The 26,837-nt window shown below is 39.3% G+C and overlaps 1 protein-coding gene across 1 annotated transcript in view; it reads right to left on the bottom strand.

Annotated features, from left to right (window-relative positions):
- Positions 1-983: 983 nt before the first annotated feature.
- Positions 984-26,837, bottom strand: part of LOC126183790 (uncharacterized) — a 50,258-nt gene continuing 24,404 nt past the window's right edge. The window contains exons 5-7 of the mRNA XM_049926029.1: positions 18,594-18,746; positions 5,190-5,333; positions 984-4,255 (exon numbers count right to left, since the gene is read on the bottom strand). Coding sequence (XP_049781986.1) covers positions 1,861-4,255; positions 5,190-5,333; positions 18,594-18,746 — 2,692 coding nt within the window. The 3' untranslated portion in view covers positions 984-1,860. The remainder of the gene's footprint in view (positions 4,256-5,189; positions 5,334-18,593; positions 18,747-26,837) is intronic.

The following is a 26,837-nucleotide window of genomic DNA, read 5'->3' as shown; positions in this document are numbered from 1 at the left end:
AGGAGACCATGCACAATAACTAAAAGGTAAGTGCAGAAAAATTTTGTGGACAAAGTCCCAGAATTTTTTGAACAGACCTTGTAAGATCAGTTTTCAATTGCCAAAATTATATATTTCTGCTTCACTGTTAGTGTGTAAGATAAATACTTGCCATTTTCAATGAAGTTCACAGTAACACAAGACATTTGTAGGTTATTTGCTTAGCTTTTCAAACTCTTGATTGATATGAAAAGCTAATTTCTTGACCATTTACCCATATGAATGGCTACCACTATACAGTGCCCAAGGATCAACTGGAACATCAAATTGTGAAATATATTGCTTAGCGTAAGTTGCATTCCCATCATCCTCCTGAACTCAGTCTCCACTAGCCCCTGTTCTATACTTGCCTCTATCCCATCTCCTATATCCACCTCATCCTCTCTCCTCATGCCACACCAGCTTCAGATAATCCTTGGTGCTTTTCTACTACATCTTAGTTCACATTCATGTTTGTTGCCTTGCCTGTAGACCTTCAGCCATTCCCCTGTACTGTTTCATTAAGTGAGGAGGTTCAGTGATAAGACACTGGACTCATATTTTGGAGGATGGCAATTAAATCTTCATTTGCACATCCAGATTTACTTACCAATCCTTGCCTAAGCTAAGCTTGTCCTCCATCTCTGACAAGATCATTGTCAGTAGGATTTTAAACCCTAATCCTCTTACTGTACTGTTTTATTATTCTTAGTACTCACCATAGCAACAATCACTATACATCCCACTAATCCTACAATTATTTAAATGTTCATTTAGTCTATTTATTAAGCTCCTTGATACATTGTGATGTTCTCATATTTAATTGCAGGCCTATATTAGCTTGGCTCTTTATTTTTTTATTTATTATTTATTGCTATTCTGCAAGCCCTTTCATTTCAAACCTGACAATTTTTTATGTGTTTGTCCAGCTAGAGACAACAATCTACTATTCATTGCATTTTCTCACAGTCACTGTTGTTGTCTGGCTGCTCCACAAAAAATCTGTTATGTCATGTAAAATCAGACAAATCTGACTGCTCATAAGTGTTACAGGGATTGGTAATACAGTATAAGAACTTAGATGAGAGAACAGTCTTAGTTGGCATTTGCTAGTATTATTTTTGTCATTAAGAACTTTGACAACTTTCAGTGTTTTTTACAACACTAAAAATATCATGAATCTTTACAGATATACATAACTTCTGACAGACTTCTATAGTCATAATTTATGAATAAGTGCAGGATAAACATTGTCACATAAATTTGTGTTAGGTAGTGTTTCATATATTTGAAGACCCATTGCTGAAAAACTCAAGTCAAGACATAACTGATAGATCTTCTACTAAATGTACTCACCAGATTAATGTAGGTTTGTTTCTTCCTACACTACAATGACGGGAATGAAAAAAAAAATCACATGTAAATAACAAAATAGAGGTAACAATAAGAAATTCTTTTGTTTAAAACATTAAAAAATACTCATTTTTACACAGTATGTAATACACAATTTTTAACATGTGTAGATTTTTTTTTTTTTTTTTTTTTTTTGCATTTTTGTACTTAAAATGGCATCTCAATTATCCTCCTATTTGCTTCAACATAGAAACAACACAGCTGCAGCAAAAATATCAATGTGATATGTAACAACAAATGATACACTGAACAAAAACTGAGCTGACTCACAGAAATATAGAGTATGTTACAGTTTTAGAATCTGTATCTCAGTTTTGATGTGCTAGGAAGAATCATTTCATGACTGAAAGAAATCTGCATTTTAGTCTTATATACAATTTATTCAGCTGGATGTTTTTGACCCAAACAGCTGCTCCTCTTCTTGTACTTTTATACATTAACTGAACGAACTGTGATAACACCCATTACTTCTCCTCCACATTCTGATCTAGAACTATGGTTTCTTCCTCTTGTGCTGCCACTCTGGTGACTGGCAGCAAATTCAGATCCACTATGGCATCCAGAGTCCAAAGTAGCATCACTGTAGCAGGTCGAAGTTTGCTGTGTCTGTGACTCAGATTCTTCCTCAGTACTGGCATTTGCTTGATACAATCCTTCTATGAAGCTCCTACTACTGTTGATGTTGTTTGGATTATTTGACAGTCTCATGGAGCTATCCACATTAGTCACTGTAGGGACCAAAAAATTTAAACATCTGTCACTAGGAGATGATGATGATGGGGAGTTAAAGTTTGTGCAGTGGGATGCATTAAGTCTCCCTGTAGCGTTTACCACATTATTTCCATTAAAGGTGTCATGTACTGTAATAAAATTTTTGTGATGCCTATGAGTGTGTAAAAGCTGGGGTTTGGCTATTTGCAGTGGCTGTTCAGGGATTGTTTCATACTGTGCATCAGGAGCCAGAAAATGTTTATTTCTTTGTAGTAAGGGAAAGCTGTCTAGAGGCTCACTGTTAGCTTTATGAATACTGTTCCTTTGCTGATGTATGTGAAGTTTACTCAGCTGCAGCACTGCTGAGATGCAAGGAGTTTCATCCTGGTTGTTCTTGTTGCTCACTAATACTTCATCGTTGGGTATTCTTAGAACTGATGAGGGCTCTGGGCTTGTAATTGTATCTCCTATGACAACATCATTGTTACAGTATACTGAATTGTGACTGTAATTGGTTGTTGCTACAAAATTGTCACATTGTGGCAGAGAGTGTGTTACCTGACATGTATAACAATTTTCATTATTATCTGGTACATGAGAAGTAACACCAGCTTCACAGTCTGAAAGTGACATGGCTGACTGTTGGATATTTTGTGATGTGTCATATTCATCATGAGATTTTGGTTCAATATATTGCTTATTGCACAATAAATTATTATGATGTGATGCTTCCTGCTTGCCCACTGACAAATTATCTTTTGACAGGCTCCTCTGTCTTGTTAATATAAAATGAAAGCAACTGTTTGATAAAGTATGCTTCTGGTGATTAAAAATATCAGCTGTTGCATTTTTACATTCAGAATCAATAATTTCATGCTTGCACTTGTTATGATATTGATTAGCACTTTCTGATAACGCCAATTCATTTTCTGAAGTATTTTTTAAATTAACATGCTTTGTTGTGACACTGCTTCTTTGCTGTATGCCTGTTTGCTTCATATTAAGATGATGACTTTTATCTGATGTGGCAAAACACTGTGATACTTGGTGTAATACTTCTGGTTTGGGAACAATAGGCTCTTCTGCTGAAGAAGTTGTAACATTTTGTTTCTGTGGAGCTGAAGCTTCATCATAGAAAGATGAATCTGGCCCATCATTGTGAACAGACACATTACAGCAAGAAGAAACATCAGCAAAATAAACCTCAGATTCAGTTGGTTCATTTCCATTTCCATGTGGAGCTTCATGTACAGTAAAAGCTGAACTTGCCACACCTCGCATTTGTGGTGAGCAGTGATTTGGCAGTCTTCCATCATCCTCTGGCTCTGAATGACCATCAGTCGTTTCCAAACGATGTGGAGCCAATTTATCAGCAACATTAAAATCATTTAATGCTATTTTTTCAGACATACTTTGACTGCGGTATGCTTCTGTTATCTGACGTTGTTGAGCAAATAATACTTGTATACTGTTTCGTGGGAAACTGGATGTTGTATTAATAGCAACAACATGAGTTGGAGATGTGTGCTGTTTCTTTTGATCAACAGAAAATGGTATGTTAGCAACTGATTTCACAGATGAAATATCTATCCTCTTCTTTGCTTTTCGTACTGGGAGTGTGTTACTTACTCTTTCTCTACTAACTGATGAATTTTTAGTATTTTCACTGCTACTGTCAGCTGAAGCAGGTAATTTTGATTCATCTGCATTTGTATAATTTTCAGTAAGCACATTTTTCCTAACTTCTTCCACATTTGTGTCATTGGAGCCTGCTGCCTGGAGCTGTGAATTGCCAAAGCAGTTCTGCTCTCCAAGAAACTGGCCTTGTACATGACAGTGTCTGTGAACATGACTGACACATGGTGGGCTCATAGAACTAGAATGTGGGAGCACACCAAGGATAGGTTCACGATGAGCTGGACTACTATGGTTTGAGTATGGCGGTGGTGGTCCCCACATGTAGTAACCTGGGCCATAACTCTCCACTTGCACAGATGCAACACCAACTCTCCTCTCTCCCTGGTTGTTATGCATGTCTGGATTTGGACGGCTGCTGAAACCATATTGACTGTCTGGACTGCTAGTGGTATTCCGGTAATTTTGACTGCTTTCTCTGAAAATTTAAATAAAAACAGAGTTAAATGAATTATATTTAAGCCAAATGAATTTTTATCATTCTCTTATTAATACCATATGAAATGTTCTGTTACTTCAGAAAAATCTCACGTTTGGATTATTCTAACATTTTACATACAAAAGATATGTAAAAATGAATGGTTGTGAATTATTCTACTTATATCACTGTTGTTGAGATGTAATCAAGTACTTCTATTGTTAGATAATCAATAATTGAATTGTAAGTTGCCTATGCTACTGCAATTATGAATGGATGCTGCTGAAAGGGTTTTTCTATTTAATAATTTCAGTGTGGACATGAGAAGGACTACGAGCAAACATTTTTTGTGCTCATACCAGATTAGTAGAATTCCAAAATAAGTGTTACTCTGCAGAACGGGATTTTCAAAACTACAAACCAAGTGGGGTGGCGCAATGGTTAGCACACTGGACCCGCATCTGGGAGGACGAAGGTTCAACCCCGCGTCCGGCCAGCCTGATTTAGGTTTTTATGATTTCCCTGAATCACTCCAGGCAAATGCCAGGATGGTTCCTTTGAAAGGGCATGGCTGAAATCCTTCCCTGTCCTTTCCTACTCCAATGAGACTGATGAACTCGCTGTTTGGTCTCCTTCCCCCAACAACCCCAACCCCCCTCAAAACAACATATAACAACCTGAAGACCACAGAGCTTCACTTGCTACTTTACGGATGATGTTCTCTTTCATAGAAATGAGTTTATTTGTTGATCTAACAGTGACAGATCAGTTTAAAAAGAGAAATCCTATTTGTTCTCAGTGAAATATATTTTCAAAATCACCAGTGACTGAAAATACTTTAGCACACATATATAATTTTACTTTATTAAAGCAGGAATTTTACAACCCGAAAACCTGAATTATTTATTTTGATGCCTTACATAACAGAAATTACCTGGTATTTTGGTTGGTTGTATTGCCTCGAGCCCAGGGCAAACGACACCAGCTCCAGCCAGATGTAGGCCTGTGTGTATTTGAATTCCCATCTTCACCTGGGTTTGGTGAATATAGGTTACCCACTCTGCGTGGTGTCCAGTATCTGCTAGGATTTCAAAAAACAGCGTAGATAGTGTGAAGTTAAAAGACTGGATTATTTATTCTGCATTTGAATGTAAGTGCAGAGAAAAAATGACAAGAGAAACTAGAGACAGGAAACAAATAAAAACGAGTTAAGTATCACAAGTAAAGTACCCAGTTCACTGCAAATAAATATTTTTATCTCAAATCACAATTGGGTCCAAATCTGCAGGCAGGTCATCAATGAAGTACAACACTTAACACTGAAAGCACATTTATAACTGAAACCAACATACAGTCAGAACAGAACTGCACTCCTGGATGAAGATTGCATCTCTTCATACAAACATCAAATACTTCAGAATGCTGCTCTTTATGCAACGATTAAATATTCCATAATATACAAACATTACAAACACAACATACTTCAAGAAAAGATAAATATTAAGTAACAGGCTTGAATTGGTGAACTGCAGCACATAAACCAGCAATGGTAACTATTATTTCACACTTCATGCACCACAGCTCATAGCATTGATCAGTCTCCTGGAGAAACAGCAACCCACTGTTTCAGATGTTGTCATTGGAGCCAACTATAGTGCTCTTGGCCTAAATCTTGTCAATGGTTCTCTATGTAGTGGCACTGGTGGGTCCTTGTGTTCTAGTCATGCTGTTATATTGTCTTCACTACTGTGAGCATAGAAGGTAGCCCATTCCATAGAAGCTTAGTGAGTCTCAACTGGGTCTCTATGCAGAGGACGTGAATAATGTCTGTGTCCTTTTGTCGTCTTGATGAAGAATCATAATCCTTGACTTCATATGTGGCATCCAACGAGCAATGAAGGATACGATATGGCCAAAAGTAGCACTTTAGTAACTTTTGTGGAAGTCTTACTTTCTGCACTGGTGTAAAAATCCATACCCAGTCTCATGGGCTGCATCTCACTGGCTGGTGCTTTACATTATAGTACTCTCAGTCTTCCTCCTACATGCCTAGGTTCCTTAAACCAGCTATCTGCCTTGCTTCTTTGGTGCTGATGATAAGGTGTTTCACATATTCATCCTCAGTATTACCTGGTTAAAACAGGCACAGTGTATCCATTGTCATTTCGGCTTCACAACCATGGAGCAGAAAGAATGGTGTGAATCATGTAGTGTCTTGCTTTGCTGTGGTGTATGTTAATGTCAATACAGGAAGTACTGTATCCCTACCTCTCTATCTGACACCAAGATACACCAAGAGTGTACCAGCCAACATCTTATTAAAGCATTCTGTGAGATGTTGGAGTAACATTGAAATGCTTCAGGATAGCTGGCTGTAGAAGCTGGGATGATGAGCAACAATTTCTGCCCCAACAGATCATATTTCCTCTTATACAATGCTCTGTTTATTAATTGGAATTCTCCTTTGGTTGGTTCCTCCTTTTTCAAGGCTTCTGTGGTTTTCAGCACAGCTGGATCTTCCCTCTGTTGGGCAGCAGTACCATTTAATCCAGTGATGACTGAGATTCCATCCACACTTCTGTGTTCCAGCAAAGGATTCCTTGAAAGGCAGTCATGATCTTGTGTTTGCATCCATCTTTGTATACCACTGTATACACTGAAGCCTCAGTGTCCATCTCACCTGACAAACTGATGGATCATTTAGGTTAGTCAACCTGCCTAGAGAAAGGTGTGCATCACAAAGATGAATGGTTTACCAAATAAATAGAGCTGCAACTTGTTGTTACCCCACACAACTGCATGGTACTCTTTCTCAATTGTAAAATCATTTTGGATTTTAAGGGTAATCTGGAAATGTTAACTATCATTTTTTCAGCACCTTCCTGAATTTGCACTAGAACTGCACCTATTCACAACTGCTAGTGCCAATGTCAAGTTCCATCTTGGTGTTCTTGTCATACAATGCTAGGACTGGAGAAGGTGTTAGCACCTTCTTAAGGACAATGAAAGATGTTTCTCATACATTGTTCCAAGCAAATTTGGCATCTACCTTCAATAGCTCTTACAAGTGATGTGTCTTATTATGCAAATCAGTTATGAACTGCTAGTACTATGAGTACATACCGAGGAAACTTCTCACATCATGAGTGTGCTGAAGAGTCAGAAAACCTCCACCGCCGTTCTCTTGCTTCCCCAAGATTTTTATTTCTTGGGCAGTTAGGAAGTTAGGAGACATATTTTTGGATTCGTACAGAGGCCTGCAGCCTGAGTGCACTTTGACATGGTTGGCAGGCAGCTTAGATGTTCTTCAAATTTCTTGAAAAAACAACAATGTTGTCTAGATAGCAAAGACATATTTTCCAATTAAGGTATTAAAGAGGATGTCCACCATACATTCATAGGTGGTTGGAGCATTGCACATTTCAAATTGTATAACCTTAAACTCACAGAGTCTGTCATAAATTATAAAGACAGTCTTTTCTGAGTCAGCCTCATCAATGTCAGTTCTATAGCCTGCCTGCATGTCCATAGTTTGGAAATATTTTGCTTCTTTCAAGCAGTCTAGGGTGTCATCAATGCGTGACAATGAATAGATTTCTTTCTTCTTCATTTTGTTTAGTTGTCATAGTCGATTCAGAAATGTCATGTGCTATGCTTCTTTTTCACAAGGACCACAGGAGAAGACTAGTAGCCCTCTGGAGATTTAATGATGTCATCTTTTAGCATCTTCTACACTTGTTCCTGTATTATTCATTCAGCAGGCAGCACTCTATATGACCACTGGCTAATTGGTGTATGATCCCCAGTGCTGATAAAGTGTCATACCTTGGATGGCTTGGTCTACCTTTTCTGCACTCTGGATTTGAGAGCATCTGAAAATTTACACAGAATGGCTATCACTCACCAACATTGTTCCTCAGTCAGGCTATTTCCTATGGGCAGTTTGATTGAAGCTTTCTCCCCCTGCATTATCTCTAATGGTGGCAGAGAATGATTCTTTGTTGATGACACTAAGCTGTCCTTCATGGATTGATTTGGCTGTCCCTTCACACATACCTTTAGAGATGAGTTCTAGCTGCTTGTGGCAACTGGTGATTCACAGTTTTCCAAGACCACCTAACCTTGCTTATAATTGTCACTTTCTTTTGTGAGCCTGAGTAGCTTTGTGCAATTGACAAAAGCTTCACAGTTTAACTGAGCATCTCAAATGACCACTTGTCTAATTGATGATGGCTGGATAACGTCTTTAGGATAAACAGCTAGCTGTTTATCCTAGAGCAATTTTTGTTGCGTGTGCTTATTGGAATTCCTTCATCAGTTTGGAGCTCTGATCCTCCACAGTCTACGACTGCTTATGGTGCCTGCAAGAAGTCCCATCTGAGAATAACATTGTGACTACTTTCTATTGGAGTGACAAATTTAAATGGTTGTGTTCTGTCATTGATAATTATTCTTGCAATATGTTTTACTGTCAGCTGGACATATGTCTGCCCCTGGTAGCAGAGTGGTCAGCGTGACAGAATGTCAATCCTAAAGGCCTGGGTTCGATTCCAGGCTGGGTCAGAGATTTTCTCCGCTCAGGGACTGGGTGTTGTCCTAATCATCATCATTTCATCCTCATCGACATGCAAGTCACTGAAGTGGCGTCAAATCAAAAGACTTGCACCTGGCGAATGGTCTACCCGACGGGAGGCCCTAGTCGCATGACATTTACATTTATTTTTAGCTGGACATATTTCCCATTTGTGACCTTCAGCGCAATTGCTTTCATCTTCTTTAGCTACTGTGATAATTGCCTGACATTACAAGAAAAGAAGTTCCTGAATCTGCAGGTGCCTGGATAGGCTGGTCATCAGTGATGACATCAATGAGATTTCCTGACATCTTGGTGACTATTGTCCATGGAGGATTTGCGTCTCTGACAGTCTCCCTTCACAGGTGGTCACCTTACTTAGATTTCCTGAAGTTGGTGGCTATGCATGTGGCTGGTAGCTCTGTATGGCAATGGGAAAATGCTGCAATGTATTGGGAGTGACCACATCCAGGGCATGGCAATGGGCTTTGTCCCACAGGTCAACTATGACTGGCATGGAGAAGACTGTTGTGATGGTTGGTGTATTGCCATGTAATAGTGATAAAGCACTTGTCTTCCCTCTCTGCAGTAGTGGACAATGTGTCCAGCACATCCATGAGGAAAACATATTGACATGATGTCCTCTGTCCTCCAAATGTCTGTTCTTCCGTGGGATGCAGTACTTGTCAGTGGAGTTGGTCATATCTGCAGTGATCAGATGTTGCATTGTCATTTGATGGTTGTTGCATAAGTCTGAGTTGGTCAAGTCCATTCTTGGAGTGTTTGACTAGTGGCAGAGATTGATGCTAAAGATCAATACACCCTTCTTTAACATTCCCTTTTACCTCCTAATGCATGGGACCCACATGGATCACTGCTGTCTCTTGTTACTGTGACTGCATACACTACTGTATCCCTTGTCTTCCTATCTGGCATATGACAGAGGTGAATTCGTGGTGGTCTTCCACAACTGTCACAGAAACCACATTCTGCAACTGACCATATTTCTTTCATCCAGTTCTTCTTTGCAGCATTTTCTCAATTTGCTGGCACCACTTGGTGAATTCTTCTGTCGTGACATACTTTACCAGAAGATATTGGCAAATGTCTTCTGTGACTCCTTTCATCAAGTGTGAGATTTTGTTGACTTCTGTCATACTGGGGTTCATGATGGGGCATAGGGCCAAAATATCTATATGTATGAGCAGGTCATTTCCCCATTATGTTGGTCCTGTTCTTAAATTGTTCTTTTAATAATCAGACTTGTTGCAGATTGTTGCCAAATGTTTTCATCAGTTTGGCCTACCTTCAGCAAACAATGTCACGTTGAAACCATAATCAACTCCAAATATGAAGGCAGGATCATAAGAAAGATCAATACTTAGCATCACTTGACACCAGCTTATAGGCAGAACAGAACTAAACTCCTGGACAGAGAATGCAGCTGTTTATACAAACACTGAATATTCCCAAATGCTGGTATTTATACAAACACTGAATATTTCAAAATAAACAAACGTTACAAACATAACATATTTCAAGAACTGATAAACATTAAATGAGAAATAATTCCTGGTGATTGGATTTGAACTGGTGATCCTAAGCACACCAGTCAGTGATGCTAACAATTATGCCATACTGCATGCACCACAGCTCATGACAATATCGATGAGAAACAAAGCAAACAAAATGGAAAAGAACTGATGTAATCATGAGGGTAGTATTTAAGAATTTTGAGACTTACATATTTACATCCAGCATTTGTGTTTAACCAGTGCAACAGTAATTTAGTGTATCAATTGGTGATGTGAACTAAGTTCACTGCTTTGCAATTTACATATTCAGATTCAAGGCCATGTTCAAAGTTTGTAGCTTCACAAACTAATGGTGCATAGAAACTCCACACAACATAACTGATATGCCTGGGAAAATGCCGGTGCCTAAAATGATTACTAAATTATCTTATATCTTAATCAGGATTGTCTACTGAACTGAGGAAAATGTGTAAAACCATTTTATATGCATGTCTGTCCACAGAATTTATTTTACTAAACAGAAAGAAAAGAAAGAAGCAAAAATAATAAACAATAATTAAGAAAGAGTTTTTGATTTTAACACAAAGTATTGAAAATATAATCAGTACCAAGGAACAACATTAATCTCAAGCAACATTAGATGATTTTTTAAAAAAAATAGTAAGATGTTCTTCAGAATGAGATTGCTGGTTGGAAATTCCATACAGGCAAGAAAAGGAAAATAAATCTCTGTTTGCAGCAAAGAAAATACGTGGCTTATTCATTTTCAAAGTAATGAAATGCAATAGCTTCTTCTATAAGAAATTGTGCTTCTCATCACTGATACATATGTGGGAAAATTAAAGAGATGTGCTTTTGTGTTTCTGTTCATTATAAGTGACTGCAGGAAATGAAGAACTTTTGTCTCTTTTTCTTTGGATGTCCGAAGGCAGACATAATGATGAGAAGTTCTCATGGTTACAGTACTTAAGGGATCTGATAGGAAGAATCACCAAAGATGCTGAAGATCTTAAGCACCTCAGCTATAGATTTTGGATGATGATACCATTCATTTGCTTCAGCTTTAGAATTATTCTATGCAGTTGCAGTTAAATTCTGCATTTACATTATACAGAGCTGTGAGACCTACATTCCCATGTGGGAATGAGGCTACCTATGGCTGCTTCCAGTCCACATTCTGTGGCTGGGCAGCCTCCACTAGGAATCTGGTGGTAGCACCTTGTGGTGTGTTATGTCTATAGACGTTTTGCTGTTCCATGATCATCTACATTCCAAACTGTACATCATTAAATGAATCGCCCATAAACACTTAAACCATTTGATATGTATGCCATGCAGGGCCCAATGGTAGGTGGCATAAGGAAAATATCACCCACAACCCAGAGTTGGAGCTGACTTCTAACCACTCTATTGAAGAGGCCCAAAAAAATTTAGGTTTAGCATTTTAAACTCTATTTTATAGAATTTTAAATAAACTCCACAACTAAATGGGTATATTCACTGATAAATCTAAACAGATGGGTTTTCATAGCTGCATTGTAACTTCTCCTGAGAATGTTCTTAAAATGTGTTTATGAAATTGGTGTACTCTGTCTCATGCATAGTTACATATAACCTCGAGGAACTGGAACAGATGATGTGTATTTGTAAAGCAAAATGTTTCACATGCTTTAAATTTCTGAATCCATTGTATATGTTACACAGTCCAGACAATACTGGTCAACATATACAGCTACAAAGTATTTGAATGAGGTGTTATTCCACTGGGTCAGAACACATGAGAATTCTGGGAAAAGAAGTGGCTGATATGACAGACAAGGAAGCATGTACTGAAAATACCATTGATTCACTGTGCTGTTGCCAAACAGACTATCACCTCAATGTTGATGTTCAGAGTCATATATCAGTGTAAATTCCATTCTAATGTAGAGGTTGTCAATCTCACCAAAGTTATTATCCGCGTACTCATGTGTAGCACAGGAACTGAAAGTGAGATTTGCAAAGCAAAATGAGAAACACTGAACTGTTTCCAAACATTCCTTTATAGAAAATATAATGTAATTGGATGGATAAAGAAGCAACTCACCAAGTGGACTGGCAGCAGGAAAACACACTTATCAATGGTATTGCAATTTGCAAGCTTTTGGAGCCAGTGGCTCCTTCATCTGGCAGAAGGGTTGAAGGGGAAGGAAGACTTCTTCTGCCAGAAGAAGGAGCCACTAGCTTTGGAAGCTTGCTAACTCTGAATACATTTTATACATGTGTTCTGCTGCTGCCACTTGTTGAGTCGATTTTATATCTATCCAATTACATTATATTTTGAAAAGTTGATTATTTTCATTGATATACACTACTGGCCATTAAATATGCTACACCACGAAGATGACGTGCTACAGATGCAAAATTTAACTGACAGGAAGAAGATGCTCTGATATGCAAATGATTAGCTTTTCAGAGCATTCACACAAGGTTGGTGCCGGTGGCGACACCTACAACGTGCTGACATGAGGAAAGTTTCCAACCAATTTCTCATACACAAACAGTAGTTGACCAACGTTGCCTGGTGAAACATTGTAGTGATGCGTTGTGTAAGGAGGAGAAATGCGTACCATCACATTTCTGACTTTGATAAAGGTTGGATTGTACCCTATCGTGATTGCAGTTTATCGTATCGTGATATTGCTGCTCGCGTTGGTCGAGATCCAATGCCTGTTAGTAGAATATGGAATCAGTGGGTTCAGGAGGGTAATATTGAATTCCATGCTGGATCCCAACGGCCTCGTATCACTAGCAGTTGAGATGACAGGCATCTTATCTGCATGGCTGTAATGGATCATGCAGCCACGTCTTGATCCCTGAGTCAACAGATGGGGACGTTTGCAAGACAACAACCATCTGCACGAACAGCTAGATGACGTTTGCAGCAGGATGGACTATCAGCTCGGAGACCACGGTTACCCTTGACGCTGCATCACAGACAGGAGTGCCTGTGATGGTGTTCTCAATGATGAACCTGGGTGCACGAATGGCAAAATGACATTCATCTTCACCATACTGGTGTATCACCCAGCTTGATGGTATGGGGTGCCAATGGTTACACGTCTCGGTCACCTCTTGTTCGCATTGATGGCACTTTGAACAGTGGACGTTACATTTCAGATGTGTTACGACCCGTGGCTCTACCCTTCATTCGATCCCTGCGAAACCCTACATTTCAGCAGGATAATGCACGACCACATGTTGCAGGTTCTGTACGGGCCTATCTGGATACAGAAAAAGTTCCTCTGCTGCCCTGGCCAGCACATTCTCCAGATCTCTCACCAATTGAAAACGTCTGGTCAATGGTGGCCAAGCAACGGGCTCGTCACAATACGCCAGTCACTACTCTTGATGAAGTGTGGTAACTTGTTGTGGGTGGTAATGTCCATATCTCAGCCATGACTGCAGTCTCAGGCAACTGAAACCACACTGTGAGCAGTGGCACCAGTGCACGATGGGAGTGACGACTGGGTGGGGGTAAGGAGGAGGCTGCGGCAGGGAGGGAGACAGATAGTATGGTGGGGATGGCGGACAGTGAAATGCTACAGGTTAGGCAGTGGGCAGGGAGAGGTGGGGAGGGAGGAGAGAGGAGTAGTGGAAAAGGAGAGGAATAAAGAGAAAAAGAGAAATAATTATTGTCAACAATAGCGGGCAGAGATTAATGGAAACTGATGTCAGAAGGGTTATGTGATAAGAGGAGGTGTTGCACAGATATCACCCAGCTGTGTAGTTCACAAAAACTGGTGGTGGAGGGATGGCTCCAGATGACCCAGATTTGAAGCAGCCATTGAACTCAGGCATGTTGTGCTCAGCTGAATGTTGTGCCATTGGGTGGTCAATGTCATTCTGGTGGACAGCTGCTTGGTTGACATACAGTCCCTGGCCAAATTATTAGACGAACTGCACATTTTTAATGTTGTTTGTAATAATTACATGTTGTGTACTATATTTAATGCTATTAATCAGAAAAATTATGACAGCTATTCAGGGAACTTATTACATTGTTGAATTTTGTATCTATTGTTGCTTCATGACATTGGATTGTTGACTTATTGTATTAATATGCAGAGTACAGCATACAGGAAAGGACCTGTTCAATAGTGTTCTCGCATGTAACTGGTGTAATATTTTGCTCACTTTTATTATCAATTTTGTAATATCGACATCACAATTGATTGTTTAACAAACAGATATTACTAACTGTGACCTTTAAAAATGGGTAAAAGAGTCACCACATAAAAAAGCGGAGGTCAAAGCCTTCATTAACACAAAAATGTATTCCAGTCATGAAATTTCACAAAGGTTGGAAACATCAGAAGCTAGTGTGAGGCGTATAAAGAAGAAAATTGATTCAGGTGAAGAACTGAGCCCCAAAAGGAAGAACAAATGTTGAAGAAAACCAATTTTCACTCCAAGGTCAGAAAGTTTTCTCAAAATAATTTGCCTAGAAAACAAATTTGAAACAATGAAACAGATAAAATCTCCAGAATGAGATTTTCACTATGCAGTGGAGTGTGCGCTGATATGAAACTTCCTGGTAGATTAAAACTGTGTGCTGGCTGATGACTCGAACTCAGGATCTTTGCCTTTCGCAAGCAAGTGCTCTACCATCTTACCTACCCAAGCACAACTCATGACCTGTCCGCACAGCTTTAATTCTGCCAGTACCTCATCTCCTAGCTTCCAAACTTCACAGAAGCTCTTCTGCGTACCATGCAGAACTATCATTCCTGGAAGAAAGGATATTGCGGAGACATGACTTAGCCACAGCCTAGGGGTTGTTTCCAGAATGAGATTTTCACTCTGCAGTGGAGTGTGCACTGATATGAAATTTCCTGGCAGACGAGGTACTGGCAGAATTGAAGCTGTGAGGACGGGTCGTGAGTCTTGCTTGGGTAGCTCAGAATGTAGAGCACTTGCCCGCGAAAGGCAAAGGTCCCGAGTTTGAGTCACGGTCGGGCACACAGTTTTAATCTGCCATGAAGTCTCATATCAGCGCACACTCTACTGCAGAGTGAAAATCTCATTTTGGAGACATCCTCCAGACTGTGACTGAGCAATGTCTCTGCAATATCCTTTCTCCCAGAAGTGTTAGTTCCACAAGATTCACAGAAGAGCTTCTGTGAAGTTTGAAGGGTTGGAGATGAGGTACTGGCAGAATTGAAGCTGTTAGGGTGGGACATGAATCTGCTTGGGTAGCTCAGGTGGTAGAGCACTTGCCTGCAAAAGGCAAAAGTCCTGAGTTTGAGTCTCGATCCAGCACATGGTTTTAATCTACCAGGAAGTTTCAGATAAAATCTCAACTGGAAGAAGCTAATGTGAATGCATCTGATGCACTGTTCGCAGAAAGTTGAAGGATATTGATTTCAAGGCCTGCCAACCCACTAGAAAACCAATGTTAACAGCCACAATGAAAGTAAAGCCTCTGAAGTAGATTAAACAGTGGTGTGATAAGGATGTGAATTTCTGAAGATCGGTAATTTAACTTTAAAATTATTATTTACAATATGATACAACCTATGTACATTTATTCATAGTAGATTAATTATGTTTCTTGATTTTTACAGGTATGCTTCAGCGATGAAAACACATTTGAAATTTTAACTAACAAATGTCAGTATGTGCACCATCGAACAGGAGAAAAATTTCATCCCAACTGCATTATTCACACCATAAAACACGCAACTAAGTTGATAATTTGGTCTGTCATCTTTGGCAAGGGAACAGGATGTCTTTACATGGTTAAAGGCATAATGAGGCAAGACCAGTTCAAGGAAGTCCTTCAAAAACAAAAACAGGTAATACCACAGCTCAGAGAATGGTCCCCGAATGGGGAACCATTTATTTTTATGCAGAATGGTGCTCCCTGTCACACAGCCAGGTCAATCAAATCCTTTCTGAAGGAACAAAATATCCCTCTGTTAGACTGGCCAGGTAATAGTTCCAACATGAACCCCATAGAAAAAAAAGTATGGGAACTAATGAAGAGGGAGGTGGCAAAAGATGTCATCACAACAAAAACACAGCTCTTTGAGAAGATCATCAATGTGTGGTATCATTATCAGGAAACTGTACAGTCCTGCATTGACAGCATGCCATGTCATATTAAGGCTCTCATAGCTCCAAAAGTTGGCTCAACTAGATATTAAAATTAATGTTTTCACTTTCACAATATTTTAATTTTTGTTATAATTATTGAAATAAAATATTTTCAACAAATGCTATGTTTTATTTATTTGTTATATCACCTTAGTTATGAAGTAGACAACTCATAATCATTTTATCACAGTTTATGTATTAAAAACAAACAAATTTTGTTAGACATAAATAAAAAATTTACTTAAAAACTGTAGTGCATCTAATAAATTGGCCAAGGACTGTATTGACATAAAATGCTGTGCACTGATTGCAGCAGAGTTGGTGTATGACACGGCTGCTTTCACAGATGGTCCTGCCTCTGATGGGATAGGATAACCCTGTGACAGTACTGGAACTGGATGTGCTGAGTCGGTGGATTGGGCAGGTCTCACACCTGGGCCTTCCACAGGGGTATGATGCCTGTGGCAATGGGATGGGAGTAGGAATGACATAGGGTTGGTCCAGGATGTTGTGTAGTTTGGATGGGCAATGGAGTATGACTTTAGGAGAGTGGGAAGAATCTTGGATAAGATGCCCTCATTTTAGGGCATTCTGATAAAGTCCTGGCAAAAATTATGCTTCAGTTGTTTCAGTCCAGGGTGATAATGGGTCATGAGGGGGCACATTTTTGTGGTTGATTCTCGGAGGTGGTGGAGGCATTAGGTGTGTGTGAGGATATGGCATGGGAAATCTGGTTGTGGAGTAAGTTTGGGGAGTAGTGCCTGCCTGTGAAGGCCCTCATGAGATCTTAAGCATACTGGGCAAGGAAGTTCTCATCAGTGCAGATATGCTGTCCATGGCTGTGTGGGAGTGATTTTTTGGTCTGCAAGGAGTGACAGCTGCTGAAATGCAGGTACTGTCCCTACACCCTCTACCTAATGGTTTCTCCTTCCTCCCTCCTGTCATTTTGCTTGGGACAGGCAGGTATGGCTGAGGGGCCACATCAAGGTAACATGAGAGTTACCTGGGACAATCTGCAGCAAGCAGATGTGTCTCAGCCTGGATAGCACTTCACTGAGTGGGATGCATTGTATCTGGCTTTATGTTAGAATAAGCTACTTTGGAGACTGCAGTTAGCAGATTTATGTCTCATCCTGATAAGTATTGCAGTGAGCAGCAAGCATTGTTATCTTGCCATGTGTTAGAGTAACAGGTAGCCTGGAGACTTCGTCACAGGTGGAAGTATGTCTCAGTCAAGTCAAGAGCAACAGTGAGTGCACATCTTGTGTATTATGAGAATAAACATATTTTTATATCAAGGGTTGTGTTCTGGTAATTCATTTTACTGAAAATAAGGGGCGACAGTGAATTCTCTTGTACAATACACTTACAAAGTAAATGGACCACTGCAGAACCAGAGACCTGCAAGTGAATTGCATACACATTGATTTTTCATTCTCCTGACATATGTGAAATTTGGCATCTAGAACATTTTCCATTTCCACTCTTTAGTTGTACCAAAATATACTGAACAGCTGATGATGGTGTTTCAGTTAGAATTGAAACCTTTTCATTTCTTTTTCCATTTGCCTGTGAATTTATAATCTATATTCAGTTACAAATGAATCACATTTGACCCTAACGGTCAGTTTATATGCTTAGGGATTGGCAGTTTTATATAAAGGCAGAACTACTATACATTGTCAATCATATTACATTTATCACCACCTAGATGTGATGTTAAGAAACATAGTTCATGATGAAGGTTATTTGATGCCCACTGGTCAAGTAGGTACATAAGGGAATGGACAGGGTATTCGTATGAATTTCACTCACTGCTATATGTTACATATCTTTATTGCTGATGATAAATGACATTTTTCAGTTTTTGTTAGTAACTTAAATGTAACTTAATATATTTTACAATTTAACAAAGTAATTATCCATGTTAAAGTTGTTGGCAACATTCCCTCATGCCACTGTGAAAGGGGAATATTGTATTGGTATATTTTAAGAGTTGTAGGTGTAATCTTTATGTAGATGGTTTTGTTATTTCTGTATACTTTTAATAATATTTTATTCTAACACATAAATTCAATTAAAGGTTTGTTACCTCTCATCCATAACCTCCCAAGGGAATCCTTCATGTGGAAGTGGGTAGCGGCAATCATCGCAGCAGTTGCAGTGGCGTGCTGTGTGCTGTTGTCGATACATATAACGACACCTCATCTCCAATTGTTCCCAGTACATTTTCTTTTTTTCATGACTGAAAAATTAAAACAAACTCCAATAAATGTTAAGTTAGAATTGTAACTTTTTCATTTCTTTTTCTATTTGCCTATAAATTTATAATCCAGATTCAGTTACAAATGAGCCACATTTGACCCTAACTGTCAGTTTATATGCTTTGCTAAGTGAAGTTTGTGAACTGCTTGCATAGCTCTGTGATGAAAATATTTTGTTAGAGGGCTAGCAGCACCATCATGAATAGCTTTTGAGAAAACTGCAGGGCACCATGTCCACAGTTTATGTTGCCTACACTAATACATTATGACCTACCACCATACTACAGAGGGACAACTCACCATTCAAATTAACCAGGAGGCAACAAGAGTCATGTATACCACACTGTTTTGTTGAATTCTGCTGTATATAGATTACTGAAGGAGACAGATGGACTTTAACCATGCTAAAAATGGTGCATGAACAGAAAAAATTTGATCCAATGAAGCCATATGGTCCCGGCAACTTTTTTCAAGTCTCAAATATCTATGAAGCAATGAATGAAAAACAGTTTTATTTGATTAAAGCACCTATGATTGGATTTCAGACAGGATTCTCCATTTTATTTGATGCTGAGGTATTATTCCAATACAGCGGGAGAGACTCTACAATGTTGTTCAAGTTTTGGGGGGAATACCAAGTGGGCTGAGGTGTGAATGGGAATTTGGATTGAGGAGGGAGGTGTGCTAGGTTGTCCATGCTGTTGTGCAAAGCCACTGCACCAGTGTGGCATAGTGGTTGTGCATCTGCTGAGTGAGTAGAGACCCAGGTTTGAACCCTGGCCTTGGTACAAATTCTCATTCACCACTTCAATGTCCATACACACAGAAAAAAGATTTGAATTAGCTCTATGGTATTGAAACTGGGATGAGTTGACTGATGACTTTTCCAAATAATCATATTTTCCACTTTATGAGATGGATGTTGATTTTTTGTGCTTTTATGACAGTAACTGAGATACATGAAATTTTGAATGAATTAAAAAAAATGTGTTGGTGGTTTGATGGCATATGTTTGTGGTTTATTTCTAATCACCATGACAACCAGAAAATAAGTATTTTTTTAATGTGGTTAACTTCATTTCTTGACAATGGGTGGCCACAATGGAGTGAGTGGTTTCCATCCATCTGCAATTCAATGTTCTCCTAGTATGGCCCATTTTTAATAATAGTCATGCCTGATGGTTTAATGGTGAAGCACATATCTGGAAACTGAAAGGTTGCAGGATCAAATCTTGGCCAGACCACAAAGTATTTCCATCTGCCTTTAAGTATCCTTCACCTCTCAATGATGTGAAGATTCACCAGGACTGACAGGTGGTTTGGATTCCACATTAAACTGTACTTCAGCTTTCCCTGGTATGATTACTAGGGTAGGTTAGGGACATGTAAGTTTCTGAAGAGGCATCCAATTGAAAGACTCACACCAAACCTTTGAGCCGCATGGACTCAGTATTATTGTCTCTGATGATTTTGTTGTTGGTTGGTTGGTCAGTTTAAAGGCAGGGGGAGGGACCAAACTGCTTGGTCATTGGTACCATATCATTGTTAATGGGATGTTAAACCCTATACTTCCTATCTTTCATCCTAAATGAGGTATAAATGAAGCCATGCTACAAAGAAAAAGAAAGGAAGATTAGAGTTTAACATCCCATCAATGATGAAGTTCTATTTCAATGCTTGTTTTCAAAAATTCTTTTTCATGTGTATTCTGATTTCACATCTTCTAAGTTCTGAGGACTTTTGCCTTATAGGCCTTTTTCATTCTACAGAAGAGGAAAAGGTCACACAGGAGTTTGGACCTGCTGAGTAAGGTGGGTGCAAAATCTTGGGTATTTCATTATCTTGGGTATTTCATTTCGGCCATGAACTGCCTAATACTTCATGACATAGGATCAAGAACATTGTCATTTTGGAGGAACCTTGGATCACTATAATGTGGACAATTTTTTTGCTGTATTGGCTCAAGCAGTCATTTTAGTATTTGAAGGTATGCACATTGGACAAAAACTAGTCACTCTCAGAAGGTGTTATACTAATACTGGGTAACATAGTCTCTGATCTTGCTAATGGCCTCAAAAAGTGAGGAAGAGAGTCCACAAATTTCTTTAGGTATGTCACATCCAACTCAAACCACTCATTTGTGATTAGAACCTGTAGAGCTACAAAATTGTAGGCATGTTGACTGCTAGATTTCACCTGCTGTTTCAAATGGTCCCAGACATTTTCTATGGGATTAACATTGGGTAATTTATATCTCAGTTGAAATTCAGTAAGGTGCCTGAGTGTTTATCAAACCAGAATTTATACATGCTGCTCTGTGAAAATTGCTGTTGTCATCTTGGAGAATTGAAGTATCCACAGCATACTCATCATGAAGATGTAGAAGAAACGGCTATCCTTGGTCACCAAGAATGTTCACAGTAACTTGAATAAATGGGCTAAAGTCACATTGTGAAAAACATATTCAAAAAACCATGGAACTACCTCTGACCTGAACTACATCTGGATCAGAATAAAAAAAGATGTCTGACAGCTGTTTGATTACAGGACAGCAACAATCAGTCAAAAAATGAGCTCAGTCATGCCTTCTGTTCACTGTTGTTGTATTTCTCTGCTGTCTCATCAGTTTCTAGTTGCTACAGCCAGCTGTGGATGATACTTGCAACCAGTAATGTAATAATCATGGTTAATTTTCATTGTCTCCATTGCTTTCTTTTAAATAAACCCAGTAATGCACATTAATGAGCAGCATGTGAATGTATTCAGTATGGAATTGCCCAGCTCTTGCTGTCACTGCCATATTTCATGCATAGGCTTAGGTGAACTGACAACATCATCTTTTCCCATGCTGAACAGTCAATTACTTTGTTATTTTGATCATAGTACACACTCTCCTCACACTGCAGGTTAAATGCATTTATTGGACTATCAGTTCACTTGTCACCTTGCATCATTCAAAAACATCTGCTTCCAGTCAGCTACTATCCAATTTGTGTGTTGTTTGGCACACTGAAGATAGGCAGCTTTATGAAATGCTTTGAGTGGCGGTCTTTTGCCAGGTACCCAACTCTAAATGTCATATTACATGTAGTTCCCTTCATAAGGTTCCCTTGGAAACTGGTTGAGATGGCTCCGAAGTCAATGACAGCAGCAAAATGTCAGTAGAGTTTGAAACTGGTTGTCATTGCTGAGGTGTGACATTTGTCAGTTAGGATCTGTTTATGATCATTGATTTATACCATATTACATGGCCCTGAATGGTATATCATTCCATGTTGACACATTGTACAGTCCAAATTAATACACTAACAGATCTGGCAGCATCATTCATGGTGTGGGAATCATCACGTTAGCTCCTTTCTGTTATGTCACCACGGTGATCCATGGAATTGCACCGATTCCATTCAACCAACTGGCACATATATACCACTTCATTGATATAGCTTATGTCAGTAGTGGAGGGTCACTTGATGACCTGGTACCAATTCTGCAGTGCTCCAAAGTGTCACTCTCTTGACATGGAGGGTGAGGCAGGAGGAGAGGAGTAGGGAAGTTGACTAATATTTTGTACAGTGATCTTATTAACATTGGTTAACTGTGTTGTGGTTCTCAGATACTTTGCTTTCTTAGCCATGCTGATGAAAACATCTTCCAAAGGCTTGGATTGTTTTGTATTTATTCAGGTGACAGAGACTGGCTGAAAGAGCTGCAGATCTGGATTTAAATCATAGCTGATCCCGTGCACACTTAATCTTAGATTGTATTTATTTAATTTCAACATTTACAGTCATGAAGTCATAATTTTAAAGAAACATTTTCAGTAAATTTTATCACTGTAATGGGAAATCCAAAAGAAACTGTTCAAGAGAAACAAAAAAAATCAATAAAATATAAAATCTCACTACAACCAAGCTGCACTTCTCACAAAAATGTATAGAAATATGTTGGACATTGCATTAATAATGAAAAAATTGCCATGATAGGTTTTTTTTTACATGCAAGGGAATCCCAGTTATTATTTAGACATGTTTTCTAACTGTTGCATCTAGTAGCAAGTGTGCCTAGATTTTGGTGTGCAATACTTGGCTGTTAGTAATGTTCATTACTGTTACTGTGAATATTTAGGTTAATTTTCTGCATTTGACATTTTAAATTGGAGCTCAACACTCCATTAAATTGAAGTTATACAATCGTAAATCCAAATGTGCAAATGTAACATGTTGCTTCTATCATTTAGTATAGTCAGGGGTGTTCAAGAATGTGAAGATTCAAAACATCTGTGTAGGATTGTTCAGAGCCTCCATGTGGGGAAAGTGGTACATGTGAAATTTCTCATGATGAACAGGTGTTTCATATGGAGTTGGTTAGCAGTCTCTTCAGATTATTTACAAAAGTTGTCCTTCCATATTCAACACATAGAAGAACTGGAATCACCTGACTTTAAGACATAATATGAACTTGAAAATTTGGTATTTCTACAAGTGGAAAAGAGTGTTAACTGGCTATTAAGCATATAGTGAGCAGAAAAACTACACTGTCTGTTCAATAGAACTGCAAATGGGCACATCTGTTGCATCTAGACAACTAAGAACTCACATAAATGAATTTTATGCAATACTTCTAAGGGAAAACACTATTTCTTCCAATAGATGCTGCTCCATAATATAATATGCAATGTAATATAAAGAGCATCTTTTCTGGCAACTACTACTAATGATACAGATGATCTACACTACTAGCCATTAAAATTGCTACACCACGAAGATGACGTGCTACAGACGCAAAATTTAACTGACAGGAAGAAGGTGCTGTGATATGCAAATGATCAGCTTTTCAGAGCATTCACACAAGGTTGCTGACATGAGGAAAGTTTCCAACTGATTTCTCATACATAAAGAGCAGTTGACCAGCGTTGCCTGGTGAAACGTTGTTGTGATGCCGCATGTAAGCTTTGATAAAGGTTGGATTGTAGCCTATCATGATTGCAGTTTATCGTATCGCGACATTGCTGCTCGCGTTGATTGATATCCAATGACTGTTAGCAGAATATGGAATCGGTGGGTTCAGGAAGGTAATACGGAACGCCTTGCTGGATCCCAATGGCCTCATGTCACTAGCAGTCAAGACGACAGGCATCTTATCCGTGTGGCTGTAACAGATCGTGCAGCCACGTCTTGATCCCTGAGTCAACAGATGGGGATGTTTGCAAGACAACAACCATCTGCATGAACAGTTCGACGTTGTTTTGCAGCAGCATGGACTATCAGCTCGGAGACCATGGCTGTGGTTACCCTTGACGCTGCATCACAGACAGGAGCACCTGCGATGGTGTACTCAATGACGAACCTGTGTGCACGAATGGCAAAACTTCATTTTTTCGAATGAATACAGGTTCTGTTTACAGCATCATGATGGTCACATCCGTGTTTGGCGACATGGTGGTGAACGCACATTGGAAGTGTGTATCCATCATCGCCATACTGGCATATCACCGGGCATGATTGTATGGGGTGCCATTGGTTACACATCTCGGTCACCTGTTGTTCGAACTGCCGGCACTTTGAACAGTGGACATTACATTTCAGACGTGTTACGACCCGTGGCTCTACCCTTCATTTGATCCCTGTGAAACCTTACATTTCAGCAGGATAATGCACAACCGCATGTTCCAGATCCTGTACAGGCCTTTCTGGATACAGAAAATGTTCGAGTGCTGCCCTGGCCAGTACATTCTCCAGATCTCTCACCAATTGAAAATGTCTGGTCAATGGTGGCCGAGCAACTGGCTTGTCACAATACGCCAGCCACTACTCTCGATGAAGTGTGGTATCGTGTTGAAGCTGCATGGGCAGCTGTACCTGTACACGCCATCCAAGCTCTGTTTGACTCAATGCCCAGGAATATCAAGGCCATTATTATGGCCAGAGGTGGTTGTCCTGGGCACTGATTTCTCAGGATCTATGCACCCAAATTGCGTGATAATGTAATCACATGTCAGTTCTAGTATAATATATTTGTCCAATGAATACCCACTTATCATCTGCATTTCTTCTTGGTGTAACAATTTTAATGGCCAGTAGTGTATTTATGTGCTCATGTCGCACATGAAATCAGAATGATTTAATGATATTTTGAGGAAAGCATTTACATACTATAAATTGCTACTGAAAGTAATACAACATGAGAAAGGTCATATTCACTCTCATGATATTGCTTCAGTAAATAAGAATAATTTCATTCCTGGGAGTCATTTAACTTCTCTACAGTCAACAAATAGGAAAGTTTGTGTACTCTATGGTTCAATGTCTCGTTGTCAACAAGGTATTAGAGATGGAACACCAGTTCATTTTTACAAGGATGTGAGAGGGTCTTAGCCAAGTGTTTGTCAAAGAAAGCACCTCTGCCTTCATTTTAAGTCATCATCATCATCATTTAAGACTGATTATGCCTTTCAGTGTTCAGTCTGGAGCATAGCCCCCCCTTATACAGTTCCTCCATGATCCCCTATTCAGTGCTAACATTGGTGCCTCTTCTGATGTTAAACCTATTACTTCAAAATCATTCTTAACCGAATCCAGGTACCTTATCCTCAGTCTGCCCCGACTCCTCCTACCCTCTACTGCTGAATCCATGAGTCTCTTGGGTAACCTTGCTTCTCCCATGCGTGTAACATGACCCCACCATCTAAGCCTGTTCACCCTGACTGCTACATCTATAGAGTTCATTCCCAGTTTTTCTTTGATTTCCTCATTGTGGACACCCTCCTGCCATTGTTCCCATCTACTAGTATCTGCAATCATCCTAGCTACTTTCATATCTGTAACCTCAACCTTGTTGATAAGGTAACCTGAATCCACCCAGCTTTTGCTCCCATACAACAAAGTTGGTCGAAAGATTGAACGGTGCACAGATAACTTAGTCTTGGTACTGACTTCCTTCTTGCAGAAGAGAGTAGATCGTAGATGAGCGCTCACTGCATTAGCTTTGCTACACCTCGCTTCCAGTTCTTTCACTATGTTGCCATCCTGTGAGAATATGCATCCTAAGTACTTGAAACCGTCCACCTGTTCTAACTTTGTTCCTCCTATTTGGCACTCAATCCATTTATATTTCTTTCCCACTGACATTACTTTCGTTTTGGAGATGCTAATCTTCATACCATAGTCCTTACATTTCTGATCTAGCTCTGAAATATTACTTTGCAAACTTTCAATTGAATCTGCCATCACAACTAAGTCATCCGCATATGCAAGACTGCTTATTTTGTGTCCACATATCTTAATCTCACCCAGCCAGTCTATTGTTTTCAACATATGATCCATAAATAATATGAACAACAGTGGAGACAGGTTGCAGCCTTGTCTTACCCCTGAAACTACTCTGAACCATGAACTCAATTTACCGTCAACTCTAACTGCTGCCTGACTACCCATGTAAAGACCTTTAATTGCTTGCAAAAGTTTGCCTCCTATTCCATAATCTTGTAGAACAGACAATAGCTTCCTCCTAGGAACCCGGTCATATGCCTTTTCTAGATCTATAAAGCATAGATACAATTCCCTGTTCCACTCATAACACTTCTCCATTATTTGCCGTAAGCTAAAGATCTGGTCCTGACAACCTCTAAGAGGCCTAAACCCACACTGATTTTCATCCAATTGGTCCTCAACTAATACTCGCACTTTCCTTTCAACAATACCTGAGAAGATTTTACCCACAACGCTGATTAAAGAGATACCTCTGTAGTTGTTACAATCTTTTCTGTTTCCATGTTTAAAGATTGGTGTGATTACTGCTTTTTTCCAGTCTGATGGAACCTGTCCCGACTCCCAGGCCATTTCAATTATCCTGTGTAGCCATTTAAGACCTGACATTCCACTGTATTTGATGAGTTCCGACTTAATTTCATCCACCCCAGCCGCTTTATTGCACTGCAATCTATTGACCATTTTTTCCACTTCCTCAAATGTGATCCTATTTCCATCATCATTCCTATCCCATTCTACCTCGAAATCTAAAACATTACTGATCGCATTTTCACCTACATTGAGCAACTCTTCAAAATATTCCCT

Source organism: Schistocerca cancellata, chromosome 4, assembly GCF_023864275.1.
Source record: "Schistocerca cancellata isolate TAMUIC-IGC-003103 chromosome 4, iqSchCanc2.1, whole genome shotgun sequence".
NCBI classification, from domain to species: Eukaryota; Metazoa; Arthropoda; class Insecta; order Orthoptera; family Acrididae; genus Schistocerca; species Schistocerca cancellata.
This window is presented reverse-complemented; position numbering and strand designations above follow the sequence as displayed.